The sequence below is a fragment of the Acanthopagrus latus genome, chromosome 15, assembly GCF_904848185.1.
Source record: "Acanthopagrus latus isolate v.2019 chromosome 15, fAcaLat1.1, whole genome shotgun sequence".
Lineage (NCBI taxonomy): Eukaryota > Metazoa > Chordata > Actinopteri > Spariformes > Sparidae > Acanthopagrus > Acanthopagrus latus.
The window spans coordinates 23027525-23048053 of record NC_051053.1 but is presented as its reverse complement, the minus strand read 5'-3'; the positions used below and the strand labels follow the sequence as shown (position 1 = coordinate 23048053).

Genomic DNA, 20529 nt, shown 5'->3' with positions numbered 1-20529 from the left:
ACTGAGACATTTCTTTACGGGCCAGCCGCTGCCACAGAACTAGAATGAACAGAACCGATCCTTATTATGACATTAAGTGGTCTGCTGTGGTTTAGCCAAGACAGCAGTAATGCTGTCATGAAAGTGAGCAAGACATTTCTTGTGTAAAGTGACCAGTGTGCACACTAACTAGTTGTGATATTTCATGACAGCTATGTAGAATTTAAAGGAATAATTCAACATATTAATTTGCTTTCTTGCCGAGCTGCATGAGAAGAATTACACCACTGACACGTGTGAATATATGAATATTTTTAAAGCGACTGCGCTTTTTGACAAACCTCTGTGTGACCGGCTGAAACACTGAAACTAGGTGTAATGCTTTAGTTATTGAGTGTCAGAGGTGCTGGTAGGCAGATTTTGCTTCCTGTGGACAGAGCCAGACTTGCTGTTTTCCTTAATTTTCAACCTAAGTTGTTGACTGCCCCTTTATGTTGACCACACAGACATGACAGTGGTATCAGTCATCTCATCTAACTCTAGGAAGTGTATTTCCCAAACTGTATACTAGTAAAAACAGAAAACGTTACAATAGCCATATTGAAACAAATGGCAATGTGTTCTTCAGGCCAAAAATGTATGCAGTGTTCAAAAATCACCAAAGTTCCTTGACCAGCTGATTTGCGTGTCAACAGATGAGCATGAAAGTTAAATACAATTGCTCTCTGGCATGTTAAACTATTCATGCAGCTGCCATTGTAATCCATCAACTGTCTGAAAGTCACATGCCAGTGCCAGTTTCCATGACAGCACCAGTAGACACTGAATTGAATCCAGTTTCTATTCATTCAGTTCTGTGGTCCTCCCCCAAGTCAAGACACAACTGACAGTATCGTTTGTGTTAGAATGACATCACTGCAGACACCGCAGCCCACATCGGTACCTTTTTACGGGCCGCAAAGCGGGGTGCACGTCGAGCACCGGGGCTTATGGGTAGGAAATGACCCCTGTACTTAAACTGAGGAGGAGGTAGAAGATGGGGGATGGAGACAAGAAGATGGGAGAAAAAAGGGAAGGGAGGAAGAATGAGAATAGAAAGGAAGAGAGAAAGGAGAAGTGCTACAAGGAGGAAGAGAGGAGGAAAGAGGAAGAAGTTGGGCAGAAGGAAAGAGAAGAAATGAGAAGAGATGAGTGAAATTCAAAGAGGGCAAAAAAGACAGGGCAGAAAAGAACAGAGGGAGAAGGGGAAGGACAAAGAGCAGAAAGATGAGTCACATGTGCCGGGGACAAGAGGGACTGAGGTTGAGGAGGGTGAACAGTGGCTGATGAAGAAGGATTCAATGAGCAAATGAGGAGAGAGAAGGGCACGATGTGAAGGGAAGGAAGCGAGATCCAGCAAGAACATGATCACCACTCTGTTGACCTGTCTGCAAGCTTAATGGTGTTTTGAAAACTAAAACCTGAGAGGGTCAAAGGTTACCTCTGGCTCAGGGTCATCATCATCAAAGTCATTGTAGGTGCTGTGGTCAGGGTTGTTGGCTTTGTCCAGCAGCTCGATCGCCAGCGTCCTGCTGAGAGGCTGCGACACAAACGGGTGCTGGAAAACAAACCAAGAGAGGGAGCCAGATAGAACGATGAGCTACACACAGTGACATTTATATCTTTTATGTATAATGGGCCACTGCAGCAAAGGATGCTTTTGTTTACATACATAATAATATACATAATGCAATAAACCACTGGCATAATAACCTTTAATGAGGAAATGGTCCAATCTGCAGTATCTATCTATATCTAGCTGGGATTGGTAACCCTAACCATCAAGCTTGTTTCAAAGAATTGTAAATATGTTGTTTTATTGCTTACCTGCAGCAGTTTCTCAGCTGTAGGCCTCTTCTTTGGGTTCTTTGTCAGAGCAAGTTTGACAAAATGGTGGAAGTTGTTTGTCCTGCAGTCCGACAGAGAGGGAAAGACGTTGAAATCAAGGGCCACGTTTGATGCAAATTGGTAATTCTATGTAGAGTTGCATCTACAGCAGGTGTGTCTCAGTGGCTAAACATATAGACAGGATTGTCTCTTACCACTTGAGTTTATCTTTCAATTTGGGAGGCTGGAAGTTACTCTTGGTCATTAAGAAGAGAGCCCTGTGGAAAAAAAGACAGAGATCAAAATTCAAGACTTCATATAACCTACTGCGAGGTGGAAAAAGTTGTTATATTTCTACATTTATCGAGGTATATCTGTCTTTCTCACATCAGAAAGCAGGGAAAGAACAGATGTAATAATTAACATTAATGATGGATTTGATGGTTCTTTATTTGGTAAATTATAAACGTAATCAAAGTGAAATGATACAACGTCTGTTGAGAATTTAATTCTAACATCATCACACACATGCACACACTCCTTTACCTCATGGGGTGCAGGTCAAACATGGGTGGCTGCAGTTCTGCCAGCTCTATTGCAGTGATGCCTACAGCCCAGATATCACACAGCTGGTTGTAACCTCCTTTTCGCTCTACTGCTGCTACCTCAGGAGCCATCCTATGGAGAGAGAGAGACAGACAGAGGGCGAAAGAGAGAGGGTGGGGAGAAGAATGTGAGCTCATTTTAACCAAGTAAACTGAATCAGGTCAATTCAGCAGTTAGCACATCTACAGATTCTGAATTTCCTGCAGTATTTCTGTCTGTGGCTGCAGACACTTCCAAACATCAGCATGTTTAACATCGTGTCTTTTCCATGATTCTGTTTCTGTTGGAGCCCTTTAAAGGATCCTAAAATACTCACTGATGGTTTCTTTCATTGTGGATCCATTTTTTATACATTCTGGTATATTCGTGGAGCAAGACCCATACCATGTTACCATTTGTTTTATCAACTTTCACTGTCACCTCTCAAAAAAACAAACTGGAATAAACTTCACTGCCTGACATCAGGGAATTTACCAAAGTCCCAAACTTTCTCCAACTGATTAATTGTCTCTTGCATGCAGCAGGAAGTTCACACACATTTGCTCTACCTGCATACATATCCATCTGCAGTACAAAGGGAACAGATGGTGGTAAACAATTACAAACTAACCAGTACGGAGTTCCAATGAACGACTTCCTCTTGGCCAGAGTTGCTGTGATCTGGGCTGAGACTCCAAAGTCAGCTATGGGGGGAAAAAGAAAGAATTAAGAAGTGAGAAAGAATGAAGGGAGGCAGAGGATGAATAAATAAGTGTGAGTGTCAGAGTAGAAATGATTATATGCAGAGGGGGAGAGAGACATTCAGTAAACAAAGCTGTTCAGAATCAGTCTTTTGAAGCAGAAGGTAATCACAGAAGCCTTGCGTGTTCCTCTCACCTAGTTTAACGTAGCCGTTGTCTGTCAGAAGGATGTTGGCTCCCTGTCAGAGACAAACACGCCATGTATCAGCACCCAACGCACGGAAATCACATTCCAGCTCAATTCAAATGAACTTGAGAGCGGTTTCAGCAGCACAGGTTTGTTGCAAAGTGGTTTGTCATTGATTAACGCAGCCTGCAGCTATTAATCAGCTATCATAATTTCCCACATCACCAACACCATCGGCACCAATAATGTGGGGATCAATTTTCATTTTCAACATCACTACATGCATGTGCTCGTACATTCTGATGAGTTCTCATGATTTTGTCATTATTTTAGTCATTATTGATGATAATTAACAGAACTGCCTTTGTAATACTTTAACACTTGTGGTGGTTTGTGAGGCTGTAGTCTCTGTTGCCCTCATACTGAATTACAAGATACTGAAAAGCAATGTTTTTTTCCCCCAAATAGGGGGTCAAATTGTCAGTTGGCGACTTAAAAGAATATGTCATACAGTTTTCTCCAGACTCACCTTGATGTCTCTGTGCATTTTGCCTTTATTGTGTAGGTAGTATAAACCCTGCAAAGAGAATCACACAGCAGCTGGTGTTATTGGCACATGCAGAATGAAAAAGAAACAGTTATGATCAAAATTACAGCAGGGCACTGAAAAACAGATTGGAGAATAGATTTTTTTTTTTTTGGTTAAATCAAAATCAAAATATTTGGGAGATTGGGTTCAATTTACAGTTGGCAGCACAGACACATAATCTGTGCAAGATGTTTGGCTCAAATGTAGGACTCTGACACGTCTTCTGTTCCAGTTAAGCAGAGGAATAATCTCCCAAAATATGCCTATTTGTTTACTCTCTTAGTCAAAAATATAACTGCACCGACATTATTCACAGTGCATACGGTACCTGCAGGGTCTCCCGTGACATGTAGGCTATCTGTGACTCTGACAAAGGACCGGTTACTGGAGGAGTGAAACAAGAAAGAGAGAGAAAAATCAGAGAGATGGATGGACAATGGGGAGTGAGAAAAAAAGGTGCAAACAAAAAACAGCAGGGTTAAGATTAAAATGTGTGTGTGTGTGTGTGTGTGTGTGTGTGTGTGTGTGTGTGTGTGTGTGTGTGTGTGTTTGGGTGCATGCTGTTCTAACCGTGATAGATATCCTGCAGAGAACCTCCTCCACAGTACTCCATACTGATCCATAACTTATCTCTCCTGCACAAAGAACACTGTGTCACTACGTCTTCACACAAAATCCAATTTCCTCTCACACACTTCTTACACTCTGTTCTTACATACACCGGCTCACCGCTCCTTCGTCTCTCTCCGGTAAAATGCTTGACAATCAAGCACTCTGATAGCAATCATAACTAATTCATTGCACTGACATACACAAACACACTTACCGGAGATAACTGCCAAAATAGGCTACGATATTGGAGTGTTTACAGTCCTTCATCATTATAATCTCCTGCTGGACGACAGCAAAGTCTTCACCTGGAGAGAACACATATGCGGACACAATGATGCTTGTTTTAATTCTTGACAGGGCTATTATTTACAGAGCAACAGAAACCAGGGGAAGTGAGTTTGTCCATGGATTTGTGTGTGTTAGTGACTCATAAAAGCCAGTACAAAGCAGCAGAGCAGGTTTCCACATATTTTCATATTTTGAATTCCACATCTAATTGTTTAGCAACAATATAATCACACACTTCCACACTTCCTTCTGAAGTTGTTTCTGTATGAATCCCTTTGTCAAGCGGAGGACAGGAGGATGGAAACCAGAAGAAGGTAAGAGAAACAGGGTAAATAATACATGAAGGAGAAAGACAGGGTTAAAGGACAGTGACAAGGGGAAAGTATCTGAGCTGTAGGGTGAGAAGGGGAGAGAACAGCTGAGATTGTGGAAAAGATGGTTTGTGAAAAATGATGGTCGGAGGACTGCAGGGACAAACACAGAAGAACGGAGGATAACGAATCGATTTAGAGAAAGGCTGATAAAGGGATAAAGACAAAGATATGGCAACGAAAAGGGAGATAAAGGAACAAAAAGAAAGATGAGATAACTCACCCGGTTCCAGTTTGATGACTTTGATAGCAGCCAGCTCTCCTGTGTTTACATTACGAGCCTAAACGGAGGAAAGGCAGAGAAACATGAGTAATTGGAGGCGCTGGAAGACACAGTGACACAAACGATTTAGCACTGCTGTCCATGCAACTTTAAGGTAGATTTGAGGTCCAGTTGACTCAACTGGGAAAAGGTACAAAAAAGTAAAATGGACGAGTATGTGAAAACCCGTCATATGTACACATGACAAAGAAAAACTTAAACTATCTGGCTGGGGAAATCAGGTTCTCCTAAACTTTTACCCAGAAACCAATCTGAATCCTTAACATGACGTTTCTGAAATTGGAAAACTGGGCAAAAAAGGTGAACCTGGTATAACGCACTGTGGTGATTACTCAGAAGCACTCAAGCACATATTTCTGTTCGATTATCTTTTTACAAGAACAGCATACTTTTGTTTATTTTGCATGACTATCACCGAGGATGAAATGACAACAGCTATGATAAATTTTAAGAATAATAAATTAGTTTGAACCAGTAGTATAAACTAGGATTCAGATTTTGGATGAGCCTTCACAGTCAGGGATCTATTACTCAAACTCTTCCTCTTGGATCATATACCTGGAGCGACATCACCCACCAATGCAGCCCTTTCGAGTAAAGGTGACTTAACTACGATGGAGATATGACGTGCACCGGACCAACAGCAGGTATGATGAGAAAGGTGTAACTAATAGTTATTATTCAAACATCAGAAACACACAATCCCTCATCATCTATCTCATCAAATAATGCATTTCTTTAGCTTTTAAATGCTAAATATCTGTAAAGTCATGTTCCTAATGCAAATGGAATGAACACCTATCACTCAGTATGTTGTTTGCAGCTACATTCGCATTTTCAAATTACCACTAAATTAATTCCTAACTCCTTTAAGATACAAACTCAGTTGAGGCGGGTTGACAGAGGAATGCACAAACTTCAACAGGAAATCAAGTCAGTATTTCCCATATTCCTTGAAGACGTTTTGTCAAAAAGCAGGGGGTTTCTGCAGGATACTGAGGCTTATTTTCTATAAATAGCCAGCTGTGTTTACGTTTAGCAGCAGTGCTGGTGAGGCGCAAGAGGAACTCTATATGAAATATACATGCATAAAAAGATCTTTCAGAGGGGACATGAATTGCTTCCTTCTCTCGGGCCAAGAATGTGCATTTATGGCTGCGTGGGACATCGCAGAAATATGTGTGAGAGAATGAGAGCGAAAGTGTCTGAAAGAGACGTTTCACATTATCTGATAAGACCTGGACTTTCATCATGAGAGACAAAACAGTAGCTTTGACACCACAAACAGCCTGGAAGCAATGTGTCATGTTTCTCACATAACAGCTCTCGCTATGTTGTCTAATTCTATGGTTTGACTATTTCTAGTTTCAGTGGGGTGACATCCAGAAACACCCCCTATCTACCCTGATCCTGGCTGTAGCCTCACAGGCATATTTATCCAACATTAGAGAGAAAAAAAACATGCTGGTCTGTTCACTTGATTGGGAAGTTGTCACAGAAAGAAGGAGGGTCAACTTTCTCATCTAAATGCCTTTGGTGCTGCAGTCAGGAATGAGCGATACGCAAAAACAATCAGATTGCGATTATCTTTGACAGATATTGAGATTTCAGTGAGTCATTTAAAAGGGAATGGTAATCATTGCACTGTACTTTCACTGAAGGAAACAGCATAAATGATAATAATGATTAAAATAATTGGATGGCTGCACCACATTGCTTCATTTCTAATGGTAAATTGTGAAATATTTTATTCTCATCTGTAAAACTACATCTCCTGCAATTTGAATATTACCCCTGGCTATATTACAACAATATTTTAACTGTTCAGTCTTAATTGGTGTCATATCCTCTTTAATATTATCACATGAGGACAGAGATTCTCTCCCAAAGCAAAAAATATTTCATATCCTATCTACAAATCACAGTTGCAATACAGTAAAAATGAAATCTCTGTCGTCTTGATGTAGAGCATCAATTTTCATTTTTGTACAATACTACCCGAGTTAATCTCCATAAAGATAAAAATGAAAACATAATCTAGTCTTCAGTATATTTCATGTGCCTCATCATTTTTCTTGTCGTTAACAGTGCCACGGTGTTGTCAAAATTTATTTCTGCATATGCATTTCAAATGTTACTGTGTATCTTTTGCATTCATAAACATATTAAAGTCAGCTCCCATGATGATTATTCCCCTTGCCTCTGTAACCAGGAAAGACAACATAAAGCAGGGACTGAGAAAAATTATAATGACTGCATTTATATAGAAGTGTTAGGAGTTCCTGTCCCAGTGGTTTAGGGTTTTTTAAGACGCTCAGTATGCGTGTGCAATGTCTCGGATTTGAGTCCAGCCGCAGATCTTTATTGCATGTCTTTCCTCATCAGCCGCTCCCCTCATTTCTTATGAGGTCATTTCTGTCTAATAAATCAGAAAAGCCTGAAAGACACCATTACAAACATTGAAAGAGCCTGAAAGTCTTCAAAGCGTATTTTAGTTTTCTGTGATAGAGTGACGCATAATGTGCAAACTAACAGAACTGCTGAGTAGCAATGGCCATCATGGTTTATGGTAAAAAGGAAAGGCAGCACTAATGTGAACTCAATCCACACCTACAAGGCATCAGAGTACTGCCAACAAAAGAAGACATACAGAAAAACAACAGTGAGCAGAAGACAAAATAAATGGAAGAACTCAAGGATAACCACAGGAAAAACAGCTGCACTATCAATAAAACATCAGAAATATTAAAGGCAAAAACAGATTTTTTCTTTTGTCTAAAAAGGAAGGCAAAAACTGTATCCTCCATTCAGGAGGAACGGAGTGGAGAAGAAAAACAGAGGCCGACCCACACCAAAACAAAGCTGTGGTGGGAGGGAGGAGATACAAAGAGACGCAAAGAGAAAAGAAGAAGAGCAAAGCGGAGACAGAGTGTCTTCAGTCAGCAGACGGACCAGAGATGACTCATAGCGTTCAGTGCCACTGTTAGCGGCAACAACATTCAGAGTGGCTGGCTGTTGTGACTGACTGAGGGTGAAGCATCCCGCCTGGTGGAGCCCAAGGGGTTGGAGGGTGGACCACCGGTGACCTAAAAGGTCTGCGGTGCTGAAGTGTCCGACAACAACCGCCTGGATTCCTCTGAAAACCGACGTCTCGGCAGCCAAAAACCACACAAGCAAAAATAAAATCACGCTGTGCTCGTCTGGGCTGTTCAGAAAACAACTACAAAACATTTTCACAAACTTTCAATCAAACTCAACTTTTGCACCATCAACATCAAATCTGATTAGTTTTCTAGCTTGAAGCAATGGACAAACAAATGAATGATGACCTTTTAGGGCCTCACAGTGTAATATTGAAAATGCCACAACACAGCAGTCCAATCCATCATTCCCTGACATTGCTGAAATATCCATTCAGAGATCGGAGCAACGACTGAACAAACAATGATCTGACACAAAGAAAACCACATCACATTTAATGGTTGGACAAACAAAAGCCAAACTGTCTGCTCATATCGAAGTTATTTTGGGCGATACTCCAAACTTAACACCTCAAATGTCACATAAATGAATGAGTGAATTCACCACCACTGTATCAACACAGCCTTGGTGCCTCACTGTTACATGACGAGATGACTGGATGCTTGCCGACTGTGAAACAGGGGAACAGGAAAAGTGATTAAGGTGTCATGAATGTACTGAGGAGAACAAGGCTGGGCATACTTGTGTATGGCCACCTCATGTTTTGTGTATTTTTTCCTATAATTGGGGGAATATCAACATTGTTTTTCATATCACAGAAGTTGCCAAAGTAGCCAAATAGTCAGCATAGACAGTTTTACAGGAAATAATAATAATAAAAAGGTTTAAATAACTGAGAGGTACTAAAGAAAAGTGTCAAATGAGCAGACATATAACAAAAAAACTGACATCTTACAGTATTTAAATTTAACTTAATCAGGATAAACTTAAAAAAAAGAGGGCTGATTTCCCTGAAAGCCGAGGCATGAATCTTGATTGACAGAGTTACTTTCCATGCCCTGTACTGCCAGATCAGCAGTGGATTGATGTGGGTTTCTACAAAACAGTAACAGAGAAATTTAGCTCACATCCATCATTAACACCTCCATCAGGCCGCATGCGTGTGTGTCATACACTCAGCATATGGCCAGCTCAGTGGAGGATCAGTGTGGCATTTCACTCTCTCCCCTCTCTGACCAGGAAACACAAACAAAGGGCGACAACCTAAGCGGTAGCAGCTCACCATGCTAATCATCGCACTCCGCTTGAGCTGCAGTCCTGCAAAAAAAAAACCCAAAACAACCTGGGTGCATCAAGTTGACTTAAATCCAAGGTGTTGGAGTATTAGTCTAGTTTAGACAAAATGTAAACCGCTCACTACAGCTCTGGAAAACACCGTACTAATTAAAGTTAACCATGCATGGTGGTAATCTAATCTCCTACTTACGCCTCATTCAGACCAAATCAGGTGTTGTGGTGATTAGCTGCATGTTTGTGTGGCGGTGTAGGAGTGTCAGTAAACACAGGAGCTTTAACTTCGACCCACAAGGTGACAAGTGGCTGCTATGTTGCTCTGCTGTTTATTATTAATATTACCGTTTAATGTGGCTTTTTAATAACAAACATAACCTCTTTCTAATTTGTAATTATGTATTTTCTTGCCGTTCTTGGTGTCTTGTAAAAGCAATTTCTACAATCGCTGACAACTTACTTGCTGACACTCGCTAGGTTTAATTTTCTTTTATATTTAAAACTAAAAACTCAATTTTAAATGTTCTAATGTCTTAACTAGGTGGAACAAACAGTTGAAAATTAATGAAAAGTGACCTAGCCTTGTGCATTTGACATTTTTTGTCACTTTTTTTCATCTAGTACCCAACTCGTATCTTGTTCTTCTTCTTTTTGACTTCTGTTTACAGTTACATCCCAACATTAATCTATTTCTTTTTTTTATGCTTCAAAAAGCACATTAGTGGCTCTCTCAACCACTTCCTCTCCTCTCACACTCACTCATTATCTCACCATCAGGCAGTCCCTTGACATTTTCAAACCCTTGAACAGACAAGTGTACTAATAGCTGTTTTTTCCTAACAAAGGCCTGAGGGAAGGGGGGGATGCTGCCACTGAACAGCTCCACTGCAACAAGTCGGGGGTTAAGACTTGCCTGGGGCCATAACTGCAGCACTGGCTGGTAATTCAGTTGCTCTCACAGAATTTTTCCAAGAGATTTGAGGTTTGGAAACAGGTGACCTTCTGATCACAACCACACTTCTCTGACCTTTGAGATAACCAGCGCATTAGGCCATGCGGGCTTGGCCCTTTTCCTTGTTTCTTGTCACTTATTGACATACACTAGAATGCAGTTCCAAATTTCAAATTTAATTTCAATGCTTATTTTCTAAAGTGTAAGTAAACTAAAACAAAACATTTTATTCTACCAAAGAAAAGTTCATCTGTATGTTTTTAATCCACTCCCTCCAAGAAACGAAGGAGTCGACAGTTCATGGTTGTCAATGGATGTGAGCAAAAACTGAGAATTGCATTTAACTTTTGGAGTTTTGTTGTCAAAATGGTAAAGGCACGACTCTGCAGTTTGTTTGCTGAGTGAGCGCAGTTTTAACAGCTTCCACAGCTCAGCCATTACACACTCATGGCCCCAGGAGAGGAACAGGTGAAGCGAAAAGCTGTGCGCAATGGAGTATGTTTAATTAGAACACTTCTCTTCTAACAAAATACTCGCTCACTTAAGAAAAACACGCACCCACAAAGACGAGAATCCTTCCACAACCTCTCAGGTCCACTTCAGTTTAGCAAAGTTACTTTTTCTTTTAAACAGTTAAAGCCGTCTTCTAAATATTGCAAGGTCATCACCTCAGAGGAGTCATTAAATCAAGTATTTAGTATTGAAATCCTTCTTTTTTTAAAGCAAGTAATGGATCTGCCAATAGCAATATAATGCCATTTGTTTACACTTAACTGGGCTGAAACAAAATTACTCCACATAAAATTGGGAAGTCAATGCCAGAGGCACAAATCACTGGGCTGCTACCGAATTAAGTTGCTTAAGTAAGAAAACTCATATTGAAAAACTTAACTCACCACAACACTTGTAGGAGAACATTTTCAAAACAGACCCAAAAATCTCTATCTTCTACATAAATTACTGATTGTCACTCTGTAATGATGGCATTCACATTTAGTGTTGGCCTGTGAAGTCACATACCACACGCTTCACGCACTCTTGCTACACTGACCCACCCGAACATTATGTATGAGTATGAATGCAGTCCAGAGAAAACATTTATCACATCATAACCAACAACGGTCCAGACAACAAACACTCCTGCCAGCATTACATTTTTGCTGTTTCTCAAGATGCATTCAGCTGGTCCCGTCTCAACCACATGCGCACACAGTCTAAAAATAGGATTTGACACTTGTGGCTAACGTTGTGCCAAGATTAACAGAACCAGTCCAGAGTCATACCAACCCTGGTAGAGGTATGAATACCAAGGTGCTCTAAACAAGCCTTATTCTCCTCCTGGTAACTTAGTAATGAGTACTTAGTACATTTTGAAGTGATGCATAAGTAAAGGTTGATGGAAATAGTCAAATTTGTCAATTGCACCAAACATTATACTGCTTGCTTGAGGTGTTTTTTGCCCTTCTCATAGAGGAGTTAGAGCATGTAATGAGAGATTGGGGGGATCTTTTTTTTTTTTTTTGTTTGTTTTTTTCTTTTCTCAACTGGAGAATCGGTACCACTTGCCTCCAAATAATCCCAAAATGGTAGTGAATGGAAACAATCATTTATATGCCTGTTCCTTTGGCAATACTCTTGAAATTCAGTCACAACTTGTGATAAATTTGGATGGAAACCTAGCAACTGTCTTCAATATATTTGGCCACCAAAACAGATCCACATCCAAGAGGATTTATTTTTATTTTTGCATTGATAAATAATATGTTAGTGAAGAAAAAGGGCTGAAAATGGAGAGCTTCAGATGGGCTCTGAACTGAAACAGCTCAAAAACTCAACATCTCAAAGTTCAGTAGCTTCTAAACCTAAATATGTTGGCAAAAATAATGTAGATATTACCTGTCAAGCCATCAGAAAGACAGCCAACTGTTATCAAAACCCCTGGGCAAAAATAGTTTAAAGCCATCTAGTTGTCATGTGGTAACATGCTTTATGTTATCTCCTGTTTGTCACGGCATTAATAAGTGGCTTGACTTTTTTCACAGGGGATGTTAATACAAGCTGGAACGTAGTCCGATTAAAAGAGGAATTCCCTTGTTAGACTGAATGAATCAGAGCCTGGTGACTGACAGTAGCAGCTCATCTAATTCAGAAGAATAAAACCTGCTGAGTGGAGGTTTTTCAGTTCAAATACTGCAACTCAAGCGCTGTAAACAAGACTGTCATCGGGGAAAGGCCCTCTGACACCTGTCGCACCACTATTTCTTTTGTGTGTTGACCCACCCTGCAGAGACATGTCATACCATTCACTGCCTGCACTGCAGACCAACAACTTCCCCCTGCAGACATTTTGTAAATCATTTAATACAGGAGCAAACACAACCTGCAGGATATTTTGTTAAACTTAATTACTGTACTCTAAATAGCTAGTCCAAGTTAATGGGAACCACAATGTCCTGGTCACTTGTTTACAAAGTCAACATACAGTAAGTGCTTTGAGGGAGACGTAAGACAGGTCTAATGTGACAGTCAGTGCAGAGGAATGGTTATAAACTTTCACATTTGGCTGTGAATGCATCTACACATTGAAATTTTAGACAAAACATAACAATTCTGCACTTCCTAAAATCAATGGCAACTTTTTATTTACAATGAAAATCAAGACTTAAAAGTAGGTCTACACTGAACATCTCAGATAGTTACTGGGATCAATATTTTGTTTAGATTAAGTATAAAAAAAACTTAATAACACACTGCCTGAATGTAAAATGACTCATAAAGACTATTTTTACTGGCACATCTGGTTCTGTCCCATGTCACCAGACCATGTCATTAACACACTGTAACTATGCAAGTTACAAATATTTCAATGCGCACACGGCAGAGAGATAAAATCCTGTTAAGCACATAACTGTACTTGGCAAACAGAAAACTAGAATGCCAGGATACGGAGCTAAATTTACCATCTGGATCTGAAGCCAAAGAGGATTTCTGGTTGGGCTGGCTGTGTGTGTACAAAAAGTATGATCATGATCATTTTCTGAAATCGTCTGAAAAGTATCCTGATAATGACTTAGTTCTGAAGACACGGAGGCTTCATCAGTTCAACTTTAGAATATTGTTTATTACATAAAACCATTCCTCCACCAAAGCCAGAGAGTCCTCTTTAACACAATCAAGCCTAATCCAACATACAAAAGAAATCAAACATATTAAAATCCTTAAGCTCTTTATTCAGATCCACATCACATAAGACTCACTCAGATACAAGCCACCTAAACACACATCCATCATTACCTGGGAAATTCAAGAATATGTTGAAATTGGATTGTTTAATATGATGAGAAGATTCTGACTGCATCCATCTTTTTAAGCAGATCGGCACCAAAGGCTGATGTGGTCTATTCTCTATTCTATGCTCCACCCAAGTAGTTTTTGTAGGATCTTGCAAGTTGACTTTCAGGGTTGCTGTTGTGTGCTTTAGTTCCAATCATTTTTGTGTCCTTTTCCAGTGAACATCCACCTCTATACCTACTTTCTTAACTGGTAGCTCAAACAATGCTCCGCAATAGGAAATGGGTGTGTGCAAACCCACATTTACAGACAGTCTGGCTGTTGTCACGTTTACTTCTGCTGTGTGGAAAGCTGTTAGATCTATTAGTGTTCAGTTATACATGTCAAAGTTTATCATAATCAACACACACTTTTAATATCAAGATTGCTTTATCAACCAACCCTAATTTCAGCAACGTGGCTTTGCCTCAGAGCTTTTGTGAATGCAGGCTAGTGTCTGTGTGTTCACCTCAGAGAGCAAAACAAGAGGAGGAACAGTGAGAAAAACAGGATGGTTGTGGGGCAGCCGCTGTAATTGTGACTCTGCGGCCATCTGTGCATGCGTCTCTATGCATGAGACGATACAATCATCTGGTTTTCTGTGTGTATGTACAACTAGCATGGAACAATAGGACATGAACTCACACACACACACACACACACACACTGAGGAAGTGAAGATTCCTGCATTCCTGGACCACAGCTGCCCAGCTGTGCCACACACACACAAAGTTCTGACCAAAGGAAATAGTTACCGTCACGACATTTACAACCATTAAGTAAACGAACCTTGGCCTGTATTAAATGTAGACATTAGACATGCGTGAATACTTAAAATAATTTCCCTGTCTGGGATCATTAAAGTAATTCTATCTATCTATACATGTTAAGCCAGCTAGAGCTGCTGTAATAAAAGAAACATGGAAGTCTGATCATTTTAATGATAATGATGATAAATGATGATGATTTAATGATGAGATTTCAATTCAACTATGGGGGAAGTGAACAGGAGGTTCTGCCCGCAATATGATCAAATGTATTGTTTCGTCTTGCCATTTTTATGTATATTGATCAAATAACCACGTCAGCTTTTGGTTATGTGGCTGGTTTTGCTAGTAAAAACTTCAAAAAAGTGAGGGCATACAGAAAGCCTGGTAGCATTGCTTGGCCCTTACATAAATTCCAAAAATACCCTGAGGGCTGTGATGTTTCTAGAGCGCACACACCACTGCTGAAATTGATTTGTCATTAACAGATCTCTATCCCAACCGAAGGCCGTCGCCTGCTTCCACTTCCTCAATCCGAAGCCACAAGCACAGTCACCTTGAGAAACACAGCCAGTCATCCTCTTTAAACATACAGTTACGTCAGATCCTGTGTATTGGTAAATACTTGGCCTTGAGTGTGGGCTGCTATTACACCAGAACCCCTGGAGCAGCTTTTCATGGCTATAGAGCACCATATTAGGCTGATACTGGCATTCTCACTTCTCCACTCTGCCCACATTAAGTGACAAATCAATATTAAATTGTATCATTAACGTCGGCATGTGACTTTGCCTTTGGCAGAGAAATAGGCTCGTCAACATCTGATATGTCCCTTCTCAAGTCTGTTTGGTTTCCTTTAGTCTAAAGTATCTGATGGCAGTCCAATAGGTAAACATAAGCGTACAGTTTACTGTCATCATGTTGCAGGAATTCTTCCGTTTAACAAACCAGTGTCTTCCACTGACCAAAAACAGGGAGAAGCAGCCAAACGCAGGTTAGAAAATGTGATGTGGTGGTCGCATTCTTCAAACATCTACAAGTTCAGTCGGTATTGTCCAATATTTTAGTTTCACAAATTTTCTGGGAAAAATCTGTATTTTCCTTTTTTTTTGTTTTACTAGCGAACTTAAAGAGTGACTGTAAAAGCCAATACTGTCCCAACACCCTTCCTTCAGGAAAGAACAGAGATTTAAATTAATCTGATTTTGGGGGGGGTCTCGATACAAATGAAACATGCTGTGAATGTATTTGTTGGCTTATACAACTATTGTTATTCAAACATCAAAGACCAGTTTGTAACCTATCAGCTCTTTCTTTGGAGGAATCGAAGGTGTGATCTCTTGGTCAAGAAGCCTCCTTCAGCTTCTAAATGATACAGACAAAGAGGCAGGGCTACAAACACAGGAGAAAACAAGCTTCACACGAGCTTTCCCGCTAACACATTCCTATGCAAGCCACAGATTTTCACACAGCGGTAGAACCAAATATAGGCAACAATGTGGTTTACCAAGTGCCCTGGTGCTTAGAAGCACATCCTTTAATCCAGAGGTTTCAGGTTTGAGCCCCCAGTCCTTCAGCAAAGCCCCTGTTGTTTATGAACCACAGCATCAGCTACATTATAATTGTCTACAGCACATTGGCTTTAGGAGAGGATGCGTCAACTGTCAGCAAAATAAGGAGATCTTGACAATAACCCTGTTATTATTATGTAAAATTAAATCAATATTTTGCTCCGTACAATTGTTTTGACATTAGTTCACATGAATCAGCTGTTTACTGTTTGTGAGCGGTCCAGCACTCTGTTCCGAGCTGCTGGCCTGCTGAAGAGAACCTGTCAGATCTACTGTATGTGTGTGCAACAAGGCAAGATACCAAACCCAAATTAGAAGCAAACTAGATTAGCTGCAGCAGGGAGGGATACAATACGTAAAACACAAAACAGGGAACAAATAATGACAGACAGTGTTTTTTGGATGCACTTATTTTTGGAATTAATGGCCATTATGTATACATTCACAAAGTCTGGAAATCTGTCCCGTCTCCAGTTTAGAGGATACATTTATATTCCTGTAATTACCACAAAGAGTCTGGAGGTTAACCAAACATCATCTACTCCTATTAAAGCGTTTAATGAATTTCCAGACTGCCAAAAGCCTCTCCCTCACACAGCGGTGAAATTGAATTCCTGCAGTTGTTTGTGACGGCAGAACAAACAACTATAGAGCGTGGATGTTTACTGTGCTTAACCGGACTGATACACTACGAGAGCTGATGTGCAAATGAACCAGGGGAGGCTCATACAACATATAAATCTATGTCGAATAATCTAATGTAGAATAACTATGTTTATTCTAGCTGAAAATGAGCATAACATGTCCATGCCCTGGGCTCCAAATCCTGTTCCTCACATGTAAGAAAACATGTTTGTTCGTTTGTTACAGACCCCATAAAATATCACATCATCATGCTTTTAATAGTTTTCCTCAGTTAAAATCTGAATAGTGATGCAAAAATTATAATTTGCAATCATTAATCAAATCACAGTCATACTCAGGCCCCATATTCTCCCATATTTTTCCAGATTTATGATCTGTCCCTGATTTGGGACACTGGACAACATGAAGTCGACTGTTTTGTTGCCTCAGTGAGTGACAGACGGACTGGGAAATGTAGACAAGAAAGAATATTTAAACACATTTCAAATGCCCTGGACAGATACGATTCCTGTCACTCATGTAAAGTTTTAAAAGGAAAGGGGCTGTAAAATCTGCCGCGTGGATTATTCTGTCAATCATGGGGGTCGCACGAACACAGGGCAGTGGCATGCACTGATTTTATGGGGCTGGGGCAAAACTGAATGAATGAATGGATTAAAAGAATAACTGCTGGTTCTGTGTAAATAAATTAATCAAAGAGTATAGTCGAGACCTGCTCACATTGGAAAGTGTCATTAGATAACTGCTGATGTGAATTGACGCTATATAGATAAAGATTTATTGGCTGAGTGATTGATTTAAAAGACATACTGTTTGCGAGAGTGAATTATTCTGCATTTTTTTTCTGAGAATTAAAAGGAAAATTATAATTACTTGCTGCATTGTAGTCAACATTGTTAACTTGACAGTCCTAACCCTACCGTAATGTAACATTTTTCAGGGGTCTGACACACAGATCCCCTGCTTTGGTTTCAAAATCTGCCCTTTTTGTGAGGTCTTGTGGTTTTGCAAGTATGATCACAATGTGTAAAATAATCACATAATGATATTTTTTGTGCAGCCTCAGATTCATCCTGCATGCTGCCACTTGTTCTTATGTTCAGCATCAATACTTTACTGTTTTCAGCGATAGTATACATTTTGCATGACATGACGCAGTTCCTATATTGTACTCTAATAAACCGTGTTATACGATGATGACTGTACAGTGTAATAAACACGGTCACAGCCACAGTGACTGTGGTGGAGTTGGATTGTAATTCACGAACTTCATTTCCTTCAGGGATGCAGGCGGTCTGCTCCCAGCACAGGCCCTCAGTGAAGTGTACGACACAAGATAACACTTAAAAACGCCACATAAATCACACAGTCTGCATAGAAATTAACATCCAGGTTCTTTATTAACTCTTACTAGTTCTTACTGGTGTTAAAACATTAATTTCAGCAGTAAGAGGTGTTGAAGTTGTGCTTGTTGCTGTAGCTTGCTCAGCCCTGAGCGCTTTTAGCCAAACTGGATTTCCAGCTGTCAGTCCCTGTCACGGCCAACGGAGACAGATTTAATGAATGTAACGAAAGCTGGGAGATATTTCGATTAATGGTGAACCCACTGGACTGTCTCTGGTTCCGTGTGTGTCCCAGTATGCGGAACAAGCCGCTGCTTGTTGTCATTTTGTGACAATATTCCCACGAAACTGCCAAGAGCCTGGTTAGCTTCGAGATGCTATCGGGATAACTGCGTCCGTTCTCGGACAGCTAGCGGCTAAACGTCTATTATCGGACACGTCTCGGTTAACCACTCCTCTTTTATATCAACGGTAGATTATCGGCACTATATTTAGTTAGACGATGCTAACAAACATGTCGTCTTTCTAACGACCCACACGTATAGCGTACAAAATCAATATGATTTGTGTTCAACAAAATCAGATTTGTGAGCCCGTCTCGTCTCGTATTCAGTCAACGTTAACGTTAGCATATTGTTATTTATGATTTCTCGGCACTCTAGCTCTGTAACTTACTGTACAGTACAGTGTTTCATTGCTAATCCTGATTTCCACAATGTCGCCCAACAGTCGGGGGGGTAAGGCCAAAACAATCACAGCCAACAACAACAACAACAACAACAAAAAAACACCCTTGGCTGTTTGTCCGACAATGGAATTGAGTGCAAGAGTAGCCGTTTAAATGCTGTATCAGTAAACATCAACATGAAGAGAGACACCCAGCTCAGAAAACAAGCTAACTGTAGCTATATAATTTGTTTCCTGCTGTTATGTCAACCCCGATGAGCTACAAAGGAATGCTATTAATGCCTAACCAATGCGTGTCCGACAATGGAACTCCGCAAGTGCTTCACTGACTGCAGTTTTACCTTGTACACATCTCCGTATGTGCCGCTTCCTATCCTCTGGATCAGCTCGAAATCCTCCTGCGGATTCCGCCGGGACAGGTCGACACTGGAGTTCATCATATCCACGGCCTGTTACGGCGCCGGTCGCGCACGGTTGACGAACCCCAACAATATGTGAAAACAGATATTTTAAGAAAAACATACGGCGTCAGAAAATCCTAGCCCGAATCCAATGTAGCTCCAACATGGCTTCCACTGCGCATTGAGCATGCGCAATGGACATCATGGCGTAGCCTCTCCATGGAGTCTGGTGAGGGGAGATGGAGCAGCTGAATGTGAGACTGAGAGACTGGCCTCATGTGATAAATGTGGTGATTAAATAAACTGGAAACACACACACACACACACACAAAAACAACAAAATCGTCACTTGTTAATTTGTTTGCGCATGCATTAGCTGCGTTAAAAACACCAGTTTTTAATGCATATTGATTTAACTTGGTCAATTCCAGCACTATAGGATCAATACAATGTGAAGCCATGTTACAGGCAGCAAAACCACAGTTTATAGCTACTGAGTAAATGAATGTTAACACTAAGCCCTGTGTAGCCTTGACCGGCCCCACTGTATAAAACTGGGCTAAGCAGGGCTAAACACTGGCAGATGGCAACATTGTGATTGAGCCTATCGGGGTCTATATTACAGGCCGTATAAAAACCTCATTATAGTCTCATTATAAAAAAAACTTTATAGTTGCCATTTCAGTCCAATCATAGGATAAACTAGTGTCATTCTACAGCTTCTTTACTGTTAACAATAGATCAAAAAAGACTACTTGATCCTAGTGCTTACTGTCTTTGTAGCAAATAGCACCCTCCTTGTTTATATTGTCTTACCACACTACAAGGAATAATCAGGCCAGAATTAAAAAAAGCAAATGCAAACTGATGTATCTTCTTTAAGCACTGTAAAGTTTATCATTTACACAACTGAGGTTATCACTAGCTCTTGCTGTGCTGTGATTTTCATGAAGGAAAACATTTTTTGCACCTTAATTCCTCTTTACAATCATTTATATGATGTGTTTGGAAATTTAATTAAAATGTATTCTTAGGTGCACCTAAATGAAGTCAGGCACACTGGTGCAACTATTATAACAGTTTAGGGGGAGTTCGTGGGA

The 20529-nt window shown here is 40.3% G+C and overlaps 1 protein-coding gene across 8 annotated transcripts in view; it reads right to left on the bottom strand.

Annotated features, from left to right (window-relative positions):
* Positions 1–19640, bottom strand: part of LOC119033409 (mitogen-activated protein kinase kinase kinase kinase 3-like) — a 42519-nt gene extending 22879 nt beyond the window's left edge. For 3 of the 8 annotated variants that reach the window (XM_037123442.1, XM_037123445.1, XM_037123444.1), the window contains exons 1-12: positions 19370–19640; positions 5402–5459; positions 4734–4824; positions 4478–4542; positions 4236–4291; positions 3848–3895; positions 3328–3370; positions 3062–3134; positions 2392–2523; positions 2061–2123; positions 1846–1927; positions 1460–1576 (exon numbers count right to left, since the gene is read on the bottom strand). In XM_037123442.1, coding sequence (XP_036979337.1) covers positions 1460–1576; positions 1846–1927; positions 2061–2123; positions 2392–2523; positions 3062–3134; positions 3328–3370; positions 3848–3895; positions 4236–4291; positions 4478–4542; positions 4734–4824; positions 5402–5459; positions 19370–19468 — 927 coding nt within the window. In that variant the 5' untranslated portion in view covers positions 19469–19640. The remainder of the gene's footprint in view (positions 1–1459; positions 1577–1845; positions 1928–2060; positions 2124–2391; positions 2524–3061; positions 3135–3327; positions 3371–3847; positions 3896–4235; positions 4292–4477; positions 4543–4733; positions 4825–5401; positions 5460–19369) is intronic. The other 5 variants (XM_037123447.1, XM_037123446.1, XM_037123443.1 and 2 more) reach the window with 4 other exon arrangements.
* Between the last annotated feature and the right edge of the window lie 889 nt (positions 19641–20529).